The sequence below is a fragment of the Athene cunicularia genome (assembly GCF_003259725.1).
Source record: "Athene cunicularia isolate RWA chromosome 5 unlocalized genomic scaffold, athCun1 chr5_part1, whole genome shotgun sequence".
Classification (NCBI taxonomy): Eukaryota; Metazoa; Chordata; class Aves; order Strigiformes; family Strigidae; genus Athene; species Athene cunicularia.
This window is the reverse complement of record NW_020799101.1, coordinates 41,122,135-41,134,353: the sequence shown is the minus strand read 5'-3', so window position 1 is coordinate 41,134,353 and position 12,219 is coordinate 41,122,135. Positions and strand designations below refer to the sequence as shown.

The following is a 12,219-nucleotide window of genomic DNA, read 5'->3' as shown; positions in this document are numbered from 1 at the left end:
CCCACCCATTTTTAAAGAGTGAGTTAATAAATTATCAATGGAAATTAGCACATGAACTCAGAGAGAGAGAGAGAGCACGAGTGCACATCTCTGAACCAGCAGTCAGCATTCATCAACTTATCCAGCCTTGTGGAAGGACAGAGATTACCCTCAGGAGCCGTATACAAAAAAGGGATGCTTTGCCACAGGACCTGGGGACTGGTACTAGCCCTTCTCCACCTGCACTTCCCTAAGAACAATAAAGAAGTCTTTCTCCAGGAGCCCTGCTTATTTTCATCCTGTCATTTATTTCCCCACAGGGAAATTTCCTTGGTGTTTCTCCAGGAACTTCTGTATTGCTCTCAGGAAGGGGAGGGAGAGATTACTACACTGCTGATCAAAAGTCTGTGATATCTCAAGTAAATTGTTCTCTTTAAGGCTGCTTTTGGTCCTGGATGCTGTTACTGCTGTAATTTCTCGTGCTCAAACCACAAAACATACACTATAGCCACCGAGCACCATTTTAATTGGCTAGACAAATTATTGTACAAAGCTCTTGGACATCTGCCAGGGAGAACTGCAGTTATAAAAGTAGGCATTTCTGGAAAGGAAAGCAAGAGTAAGGAGGAGAAATAGAACTTCCAGACCTTAGCTCTGCTCTGGCATTCCTCTGTCAGAAGACTGTGATGGACACGCATCTTCTCTGCAGCCAGGGAAATTTGTTGTGAAATACATTAATGATGGGGCTAGTTCTATTTTCAGAAAATGTGTACAGGGACGTTTTTTGAGTACTAAGGGGTACTTCAACTACTGTATTTGCTATCCGCCAGCATAGCAGTTAACATAGCAGCAGGTTTGCTTTCACATGATATTTTAAAAATAATTGTTCCTTACATTACTGCTATACATAATAGTCAAATAAGAGTATTTATTATTCTCTGCTGCCCACAGACTTTATCCACTCACATAAAATGTACCACTTTCACTATAAATACCAAAAATAAAGATATACAAACTCCTCCATCTGGGTGCTGTTATACCACTGTAAGTGCATTTTAATTAGTATATTTACTCCTGTATGAGGAAGAGATTAAGCTCGATCTTCCAACAACATGTTAATACCAGCATAGGATTATACACACATGAAGCTATATTGTCAGAACTATTTGGGGTGTATGTGTGTGTGGGGAGGAGGAGCTGTTCAACTGCATCATGTGCTGTGGGAGTACATAAGGCACCAGTCAGCCTCCTCCTGCCCCTGTAGGCAGCCAGCATAGAAACATCAATACAACAAGAAATAATGTAAAATCGGGCCTAACTCTCTTTTTTTTTTTAAGTCTCTACTCAACCAGAGATATATATTTATTTAACAGAGGTGCCCAGGATCACACTGTTGAGAAGCAAGAACACATATCTGAAATAAGCTATTCATTATAAGAACACTGAAACTAATTACAGAATCATCTAGGTTGGAAAAGACCTTGAAGATCATCTAGTCCAACCATAAATTAACTCCAAATATTCACTGTACTTGGTTGGCAGCAATATAGTATTAGAAATCAGAGATAATTTGCAAAATCCAATATTTATCATTAAAATAACAAATACTATAATCAACCACAAGCCTAGCAGGGAAGTTATCTCACCACCCTGGGTCGATTCTGCCGAAGAAAGCTTTTCATATCTCCTCCAGCCATGAGCTCAAGCAGAATGAAGCGAGGCAGCGTCTGTAGGCTAACGCCGATGCACTGCACGATGTTTTGGTGATTGAACTTACTGAAAACCAAGATAACAGCAACATGGAATAGAAAGACAACATTAGTACCTGGCCAACACCCAGCACACTCACTGTGCCTTGAGCTTTGACGACTTGGATTGAAGCAAATCCTGATGCAGTACAAGTTACTAAACAAATCCCTGCTTCAGCCATATCAAAATGCCTCTCTGATTATGACAGCCCCAAGATCGGGGTTATACGTGGCTTTGCCCATGAAAAGCTTTCAACAGAAGGTATGAAAAGCTGAAAGCAAAGCAGAGCCTTCTGTCTGCAAAGAGAAAATTTAATGGACATGCTGACTGAAATATAGGGGTGATGTGAGAGGGAAAAGAAAGCTAAGCACTTCAAATATGCAAATATTATTCACATTTCTGAAAGAAAATCCCAGCCAGTGGGGATTTTAATTCAGCTTTGGTTATGTTAAATATACTGCTGTCTAATTGGTGGATTCAGTTCAGTATCTAGTCTGCCAAAGCGGGATTCAGCTAATATTTACTGCAGCAGCTGCTTATGTGATGGATCTCTGCCTCTTAAAAGAAAGCTGAGATTGTCAAGAAGCTCAGTAAGCTCAGTCATTAGAAAGCACCATCTTCCTTGGAGAGTGATTACCTGGATAATACAGGAACTAAAAATGGAAAGGAAGTTGGGAAAGAGAAAGAGTCATATGCTACTAAGTGAATCGTTTGAAATTGCTCTTTAAATAAAACATACATCAGTGTGACCTCCTGTTCAGCTGCCAAAGTTCTTCCAGACTTTAGGAAGTGGCACTGTGTCATGAGATTCAGGCTTTAATAGCAGAAAACTAGCATCTAGGTATGAGCTGGGCCAGACAATAAGAAGAGGAACTTTGTATTGCACAAATTAAAAATTAGTAAGTTCTAATCACTTGCAATCATCCCCAACTATACTAGTATTTTAAAGTCACCCTTGACTATACTATTGTTTGAAGCTTATGGATTTGGGTTAATTAGGTAAACTCCAAGACTGGAATACTTAAAGTACAGGTGGTAATAGGAATGGCTGGCTGTCACCTTTTCCAGGCAGATTTTATAGATCTCAGAGTTCACTGTCAGAGGGTTGTGCGGATGGGACCTTATAAAGGTTCTGTCAAGCTTGCACAGACATCAAGAGCCAGAACACCTCTAAGAGAAGTGGCCACACCGGGAGAAGGAAGGGCTGTGTTCCAGCTCTGCAAGCTACACACACAGAGCCATATTTACTACCTTAAACCTACAGCACTTTCAGAGTGTCTCACCCAGCTATTTTTGTGCAAAGAAAGGTAAAAGCCCAGGACCTCCGCTACAAAGAATGCTTACTTATGGCAAACAGCTCCACAGATAAGAAAAGCAAAAAGGCTGCACGTACGCTTAGCCTTAGACTGAAAAGACTTAGACTGAAAGCCACAGTGGGAAAAGCTTTTCGCACTTTCTCCTTCTTTAGCTGCCAAACCTGCTCCTATAAAAACTCTTACTTTTATTTGCAAAGAGAGAATACAGTTTAAGCCCTAGCTTCCAAGCCTGAAAATGTACCTCCCTGGCACAGCCTGTGTTGTACCACCTTGGTGCTAGTCTTGCAGAGGCTGAACATCTTGAGCTTTCCTATTGCTTTCCATTTCATCACTGAAAATTTGTTTTAGCAAGAGTGTTGGGACAGGATTTATATTTAGTAAAAGGCCATGGGATTCTTTGAAAATGAAAACATTTCAAATGCAGAACATGTTTGTAGAAAAATGTGCCTTTTTTGCTCCTCCTTTTGCTCCTCATGACCAACAGAACCATCCAGCAGAAATTTTTGTTGAGATGTTGTACTGGTTTTGGGTGGGATAGTGTTAATTTTCTTCACAGTAGCTCATATGGTGCTATGTTTTGGATTTGTGATCAAAACAGTGTTGATAACACCTTGATATTTTAGCTATTGCTGAGCAGTGCTTACACAGCGTTAAGGCATCTGACACCAACCCACCCATGAGTGGGCTGGAGGGGCACAAGAAGTTGGGAGGGGGACAACAGCCGGGACAGCTGACCCCAGGGACGTCCCACACTGTGTGACGTCGTGCTCGGCACATCCAGCCAGGGGAAGAAGGAGGAAAGGGGGGTCATTCAGAGTTTGGCATTTACCTTCCCCAGTAACCCTTAGGCATGATGAAGTCCTGCTTTCCTGGAAATGGCTGAACACCTGCCTGACAATGGGAAGCAGTGAACGAATTTTTTACATTACTTTGCTTGCGCAAGCAGAATTTGCTTTACCTATTATGCTGGTTTTATCTCAACCCATGAGTTTTCTTGCCCTTCTGATTGTCTTCCCCATCTCACTGCTGTGTGGGGCTGAGTTGCCTACTGGCATTAAACCACAAGAGATGTGCGACAAAAGAACCTCAGTTACCTTGTCTGAGATGAACAAGTAGCTGAAACCAGTAATTCATATACTACTAAAACGCCATCTGGTGAAAAATAACTCTGGATTTCTTCTCTGAATCCAAACAAGTGGATAAATGATTCCTATTACCTACAATATGTTTTTTCCCCCCTGCCCACCACCAATATAAAAACCTTAAACTATACCTGATAATCAATGCTTCCATCAGGAAATCCATCTCATCCTGCTCAGAGCAGACTTCTGGCAGTGTCTGTTGAGAGGTAAAGATGGTGAGGACCATCCCACCAAAGTATTGAGAGCATTTAGGTGACCACCAAAGGAAAAAAAAAAATAAATAGAATGAGCATGTAACATGTGAATGACTTCAAGAATCTACGAGGAGGGGCTCATCTTTTCAGTACCCAGTTTATTGGACTGTCAGTTACTCATTTGGTCGTTAAAGTTAGAAGAGAAAGCTGGTGACCTATTTGGGGGGGGGGGTTGTGTGTGTGCATTTAAATTTATGCAGTGTTCTGGAGTAAAATAGCCTCAGGTACACATCAAGAAAGGCATTAGGTGTGGAATTATGGGTCTAGTAAGCCCTTTAAAATGACAGGTGTTAATTTATTCTCCTTTTTCTATATGTCTTCTGTGTCATATGACACATACAGCCACATGATTGAAATAATTGTGTCATGTGGCCGTATAGCTTTCTCTCTTGCCAGCAGATTTAGACAGCGTCTGCCACTGATAACCACGAACTGGGAGCGCGGGCAGCAGTAGAAGCAGCGCCCGCTACTGTGCCCACTGTTTTAACGTTATGGGACGGTTTGGCCACGGCTGTGTGTAGTCCCTGCTGCCAAACTGCATGCAGAGAGGTGGGGCATTTACTGCCTAGCGTGCTGAGGCTGATGGAGAAAACAGGTCTTGCCATCAGTAGCATGGGCTACAGAAGACAGGGTTGCATTATGTTATCTGAAAGAAGTGATTGCTTCACACAGGACAGCGCAGATGATCTATTAAATTGGTGGAATATCCACAAACAATATGTAGAGTATGTAGCCAATATATTTTTAAATTTATTTCCAGTCTACATCTGCTTCTTCTGCAAAGTCAGATCAGGACTGATAGGCTCCATCATGAAGCAAGGTGAGCATGGTCACAGCTTGGCCCCCATACTCTACCAGTTTCCAGCAGGGAGAAGAGCAGCCTTTTGGTGATGTTCAGGGTGTCACTTTGCGGGGAAAAGGGTGAGCAAAGGGGCAGGTGGGCAGGCAGGGCCCTAACAAGTAGCCATCATTGCTGAGACTGTCAAAACTGATGACATTCTCCTTGGATTATCACAAGTGAACAACATGCTGATCTGCTTCTGTTTGCCACTGTGCTGTGGTGCTTCCTCCAGTCTGGACAGTGAAACTGGCTTGGGCAGTTACAGCTGCTTGCTAGTGTCTGTTCTGGGTTTTCATACACATGCACATTTGTTCAGTGGCACAGGGAAGTTCATAACAAAGTGTCATAATGCATGATCCTTTCATTTTTTCTTTTAAAGAGGGTTTTGAAAGAACAAATAACAATAGAACTTCTTTTTATGAATGAGCGCTACGTTTTGGGCTGAACTCATAGAAGTAGATTTGGTTCTGTGAGTCACAAGCTTATAAAAGAACAAAAGCAGGCTATGAGCATCCTTCGGGGCTGAGTAACTGACAAATCCTGAGGCAACAGCAGTAATTTCACAGAAAACCAGACTGTTATCTCTTGCCATTAATGCCATAGAAATTAGCATGATATCACAATAAATATTCACAGCAGCATATTTAACGCTGTGCGATAATAGGAAATTTTTGCATATGGCAGACAAACACTACTCTCAGTATAAAGGAAAGGTAACTGAGAAACAATACAAATTCTTAAATATGATAATGTCATGTGAAAAACTCAGGAAAAAGCACTTAAAATCACTGAAATGCAGAAGTAATAATATTTAAGCATTACTGTAGATGTTTGCTATTTGCTGTCACATAAATGCTTCATACTAACATTCTGCCAGGGTTTTCTTTAGGTAAGATTTAGAAATCCCCTTCTAGTCCACAATGCCCCCAAAATTTTATTTGTTGCTATTTTTTCCCCTTAAGTTTCTATTTGGCTTGGCTACTCAGATCTCCAAATCATTGTGGCAGAAAAGCCATTGTGGCAGATTCTCTGCTGGGGTGAACTGCTGGTTCTGTGTTGATTTCAAGGGAGCTATATTTGTTTATGTTGATAAAGAATTTTGTATTTTAACTAATCATATTATGCAGTCTCCAGGTGACTAATTCACAAAACTTCCCATCTGAGGGCAGTGATTCTATTTGACCTGAGCAACAGCAATGGAGCTTACAGAACAGATTGCCTTTTTTAGATTCTTCTCCTAGTTACACCACAACTTACAGCCATTAGGCATGCAGCAAACAAGACAGATGCTTTACTTTCAGCCTGCTCCTCGTGTCATACAGCTTAAAAATCAAAGTTTAGAATTCCTGGATGCAGCAATGCGTGGAAACTTGCACCACACACATGCATATGTCATTATGTGATAATAAGATAATATGGTTCTTATGGGTAATTATTGTTGTATAAGAAATTTGTGGGTACTGACCTTGATAGCGACTTGAAGAGGGTTGGGATCCCCTGCAATGCCTACCACAGTTCCCTCATAAACCTCACCAAATGCTCCATGTCCTAGTGCCCTGGAAGAGAGAAAAAAGAGATAACAGATGATATTATGCCCCTGGATCCAGCGTTGGCCGAGCTCTTTTTTTCATCCAGTCCAAGAATAGGATTAGAACCTGCTGTAGTAGATGGACTCAACAACAGAGTTTTGTTTTCATCTCAAAGCTTCTGAAAATGACTTCTCAGTATTTTCTGTCACTAAAGCAGGGAGGCTGGGTCCTTAATGGTTTTGAACAAATAAAGCAGCCTGCTCAATCCTAGGGCCCAATCACCAAGTACGGCAACAGCAAGGCAAGAAAGAGCTGGAGAACAACAGAATGAGATAGCTGCAAACTGACGTCTTCAGGAGACAGCACATAAGAATTATCAAGTTTTTTCTTCTAAAGCTTACATAACTTTGATCAATATCATCTGGATGGTATGGAGCCAAAGAGCAACCCAGCATGTATTTCCTTGTGACAGGAAATGCTGGGAAAGAAATACTGCTATTGGGTTGGAAGGGAGTTACTGCCAGGTGGCAAGTGTCATCCAGCACATCATATGAAAACACAGAGGTGAACAGGTGCTCTGTGTGGGAGCATGGAACAGGAGACCCAGGAACTTATAGTTCTGTTTGAGAACTTGTGGAATCAAAATATCTTATAGAACATAGTGTCACGTCTACCATATTTTGGCTGGCTTAGACCAGGTGCTTTCCAGTTAGTCAGGCAGGTGGCCCTTGTTTTCTTGTCCTGGATACTTGATGAGGAGTAAAACAAGCATGTGAGCCCTACTTCTGCCTTTGCTTCAGGCTGCCTTTCCTCTCCTGTGCCAGAAAGAAAGCTCTGCAGCAAACCTTACCGAAGCAGAGAGATGTTTTTCCGTGGGATTTCCTTCAGCTCGCTTAGGGTGGCAGCCTTCCCTGCAAAGCAGTAGTTGGGGTTGTAATCTGTCATGATGGTCGATGTGCGGATTTTGCTCAGTTTATACTCTGGGCTCTGAAGTCGTGCCCTGGCTCCTTCCAGCTGCTGCTTCTTAAGGTGGTAAACTGCAGGTGAGGAGGCAAATAAAAATGCACAAACAAGATCAACACTTGGAGAGACAAGATAATGCTGGCCACACAGAACAGAAAGAAACCAACTCCATAATTATAAATGCTTAAGAAGTGTTTTTAGTTCACGAGTATCATGCTCTTTTCCACATTCTGTAGTGATTTAATACTGGATATGCAAACAGTCTTAGTAATGTAGAGCAACTTAGGTTTCTTCTGATCTTTGTATATTGGCTGAGGAAATGGTGCTCCACAAGACATCTTGCTGGCATCGAGTCCCGAAAAGCATACCATCTCCCTGAATGAATTATATGTTTAATTACAGACTGCGAATTCAGCCTATATAGCAGTGGCTGCTGCAGAAACACCTGCTAAGAAGGCTCTCCAAGCTCTTTTCTCTGTAGAAAATACCAGGACAGAGCAGTCCTGGTAATGTCCTTTGGGGCTATGCTTGTGCCTAACTGTGGGGTTGTGATGTTTTCTATCGCTTCTTTCTCCCTGTCCCTCTGATCCACTTGGGAGACCACAACACTCTAGCTTTAAGTATTAAAAGTAGTGGTGTATTGTTGGGTGGTTGCCTTTTGTCTAATTTAGCTGGGAAAAGACACGTCAAAGGGTGATAAGGAGTAAGCGTTTCTTACTGATAGATAGGCTACCACAAGTGAGGATCATTCCAAGCACCACAATCACAGTCACCACAGCTAGGAGGAGTGGGAGAGGCAGGTGTCCCTCTGGGATAGGAGCCTGGGGCACTGGAAAAAGAAAAATAGAGGTGCATTAATCAGAAAGCAACCAGAGTTGCTGTAAACCATCCCTCTGAGGGCTGCTCCCATTTCAGAAAACAATACAGAGATCATGGCCAGGCCATCTTATAAAAATTACAGCAAATCCCTCTAGCCCTGGAGGTTGAAAAAAAAACCTAAATAATTTAAAAAATATTGTGAAGATAGAAAACTAACTGATAAATCATGGGTTTCTTATCCATTCTTAATTTTTTGGGGGTAATATCACTGCTCACAAGATGTAACACTCTACAGCCTTTATGCTTTGGAGTTCCAAAAGACTGGATCTGGAAATAACGATGAATACCAGGCATCAGCTGAACAGGCACAGTGGAAGGAAGTAATCTGTGGCTTAAATAACTCAGCAGTAGGCGGTATGTTATACCAGAGGGGTATTTACGCTTAAATATCTGATACACTGTACCCATTCAGGAAATTTACACTGTGTCTCTTTATGGGTGTTTTACCTTCTACCTAATCGAAACCTGAATGTTGGAGATGATGACAGAGATGCAGCTCAGTGTGTAAGGAAAGGACATCAGGAATTTTCAGTCGTACGTTTGACTGACATTTCTCATAACACCGCGTTCACTGGAGCCACTAGCTCTCACTTGAGGAACTGACAATCACAAAAACCAGGAGAGGTGATAGAAAGAATACAGATGTTATCCAATGAGGCTAAAACTTCACATCTTACCAGTGCAGGTGACGTTGTCATTGGCTAGCACAGCCCCCATCTCACATTGGCAGACTGGCAGGTTGGTGTCAGGGTCCCGCTTACAGTTGTCTGAGTGGCAGTGGCTGCAGTTAAGATAGATCTGAACCTCCACCTCACCGTGACTCTCCATGGCTGAGCAAGGAATTAGACACAACAGGTGGGCTTAGTTCAGTTTTTCCCATCTTGTTCTGGTAAGGAAAAAAAAAACCCAGACCCAGCAGGCACACAAATTCTCTCCTCCTCTGCAGGAGATCAGATAGTCCAACAGAGTGTGGACACGTCAGAAACCTGATGGGGGCCAGGATGGAAGAAGGTATTGGGTCCTCTGAGCAAAGAGAGGTCTTGAAGTGAATTGTGGAAATCTGGAAATGTCTGGGACTGAGGATATGCAGTTGAACCTGATGACTGGTGTTTCTCCTGGCTTAGAGATTGTGAGGAAAAAGGTCCTAGAACACTAGAAATATTTAAAGAAACAACCACAGCTAAAGATCTGACCTGCAGAGTAAAATATGCCTGAATGAAATGCATTAGGCAGCAAAGACAGGAGAAGAGGGAGCAGGAAAGAAGAAATAGAGAAGAAGGAAAAAGGAGGAAGAAAAGAACTAAGAGGAATAAGAAGTATGTTGTACCTGCCAGGGGATGCAAGAAGATCTCTCCAATGGGGTTCACAAAAGAGATTCCATCCTGCCCACCAGCTGTGATATCATCGTTGTCAGAGGCATGGCCCCCTGGGGAAAGAAGAGAATGGCTACCTGATCACTGCTGCACGCTGCAAAAAAAGTGATGCCTCCGAAGTGTTGCATTCATTCCTGGCTCTTATCACCTGGGGTCACTCTGCAACCTTCCAGTGATATTAATATGTATAATGTCCTCGATGGATAAATGCTCACTTGACCCAGACAGTACCAAGCTTAGTGAACTGACTTATTCCAGTGTAGGTTTCTCAGTTCAGAAAGTTAAAAATATATTTGCTTTAAACAGAAAAAAAGAAATGGAACATTTTCCCTGGGCAACTTGGGAATGAATGAAGGGGTGATTCAGCACACCTTTCAAATACTAAATGACACAGGAACACTTCTATAACCTTGATTTCCCCAATTAAAGAGAGGTGGTGGGGAGTAGGGCAGGTTTCATACTGTTCAGCTTGAAGTATCTGTGAATCACCTTCTGCAGCAGTGTACCTCTGCCCTAAGAGCTCTAGCCCTTAACTGCAGATGCTCTGAAGGGTACAAAATTAGACATCATGACTATCCCTCTAGCACTTACCTCTATAGCCTCCGCCTCCTCCACCAGAAGTACAAGCACCTCCTCCCCCACCGAAGCCACCAGAGGTGGCCCACTGAAGCTTGGTTAGTGCTTGGGGACAAGCTTGACCCCCTTCTCCACCTTCCAGAAGGGATTTCCCAGCCTGAGGAAGCAGACTCTCATCTTGCCACCCTCCACCTCCACCTTCGGTCAGAGATTGAGAAAACAAAACAGGAACAGGTGAGGGAAGCACAAGCAGAGGAAAGTAGGAGAGATACTGTAGAGACAGAGATTGGCCCTTATTAATTTCTTACATGCCTGCATTCAAGTTAACTCTTTAAGGTTAAGAGAATATACAGACAAGCTCCTTGTTGCCACGGGTAGTTACAAAGTGGAAATCTAATGCACAACCTGTGGTATGTGTTGCATAACCAGCACCTTAGCACCAATTTCTAGTGGTGTTAGGGAAATAAGGAGCCCACCACTCCCCTTTGGAATAACTGGTTAGGGTTTTCAGTCATGTGAGATGCTGAGTTCCCTGGGGAAGTAAAATTAAACAGGATTTCCTCATCTCCCTCTAGTGGTCACTCTATAAGTCTGTTACAGCAGGAGATGGAGAGCCACTGGATTTTTTTGTCTCAGGAATGGCTTCTAGGCACAGCTGTTACAAGATCATAAAAAAAGCTGCCATTTCTAGTATAATTCCATAATGTATTTCTTGTTATTAGGGTTTCAGGGGAGTAAGAGGGGAAAAGTCTTCCTCTTATGGAGTGGGCTCTATCCCCCAAACATAATTTTTGCTGAGCTATTTCACAGAAGAGAGGAGTCCTCCTATAGCCTCCGCTGGAGCACTCATCACCTGTCCTATGCATTCTCTTTTATCTTAGTGGTGACACACCATATAAGAAGACATCTGTTATAGACTACCAACCTATCTCTAACTTCTGCCACAGAAAAATTCCAAGAGATCAAAAAGAAGCTTCTCACTTCATGCCTACAGGACAATGTGTGTATTCATCCCTGTGATTCAGACCTTGTGTGGTTTTAATGTCTCACCTGCTGCCCCAGTCCTCCCGCTGACTCCAGGTACTGCAGTGTTGTTCTCAAATTGCTCCAGGGGTGCATCATCCAGGGAGCTGTCCTGAGCCTTCAGGTAGGCTTTTCCTCCTCCTCCTGCTGCGATGAGCAAAGGTTCGAAAATCCCATCCTTCTGCTGGAAAACCCCCCATCAAACATCAGAAAAACTTCACATCCCTTGGATAAGCAAACTCACACAAACTCATCAAAAAGCGTGAAAGCATGCCAAAGAAGAGTGGCCCAAGGCCAGTGCAATGCTACTGATTGTTTCCTAAATTCATTACAAAAATGTTTTACATCGTGTTCCTGTGTGCAAAAGTAACTGTTTAACTGAACACCAAGGTTTGGGGACTTAATTTTTCTTTAGGACTGCCAGTATTAAAGTGGGATCCTGGTGTGATTCCCAGACCTGAACTGTCAAGAACTGAGGAACCAGTTCAACTAGCTTAGTGACAATGACAAGTATGATCAAGGATATGAAAAGAGATAAAGAATTTAAATTAAAAAGACAAAAAGACAAAGAAGACAAAGAGAGACAGAAGGGGAG

The 12,219-nt window shown here is 42.5% G+C and overlaps 1 protein-coding gene across 3 annotated transcripts in view; it reads right to left on the bottom strand.

The window, feature by feature from the left end:
* The window catches only part of LTK (leukocyte receptor tyrosine kinase), a 107,188-nt gene that overhangs the window by 15,803 nt on the left and 79,166 nt on the right, over positions 1-12,219 (bottom strand). For all 3 annotated transcript variants that reach the window (XM_026849359.1, XM_026849357.1, XM_026849358.1), the window contains 9 exons: positions 11,652-11,808; positions 10,617-10,799; positions 9,980-10,078; positions 9,330-9,482; positions 8,492-8,602; positions 7,661-7,847; positions 6,747-6,837; positions 4,318-4,382; positions 1,626-1,755 (listed from right to left, as the gene is read on the bottom strand). In XM_026849359.1, the coding sequence (XP_026705160.1) occupies positions 1,626-1,755; positions 4,318-4,382; positions 6,747-6,837; positions 7,661-7,847; positions 8,492-8,602; positions 9,330-9,482; positions 9,980-10,078; positions 10,617-10,799; positions 11,652-11,808 (1,176 nt within the window). The remainder of the gene's footprint in view (positions 1-1,625; positions 1,756-4,317; positions 4,383-6,746; positions 6,838-7,660; positions 7,848-8,491; positions 8,603-9,329; positions 9,483-9,979; positions 10,079-10,616; positions 10,800-11,651; positions 11,809-12,219) is intronic.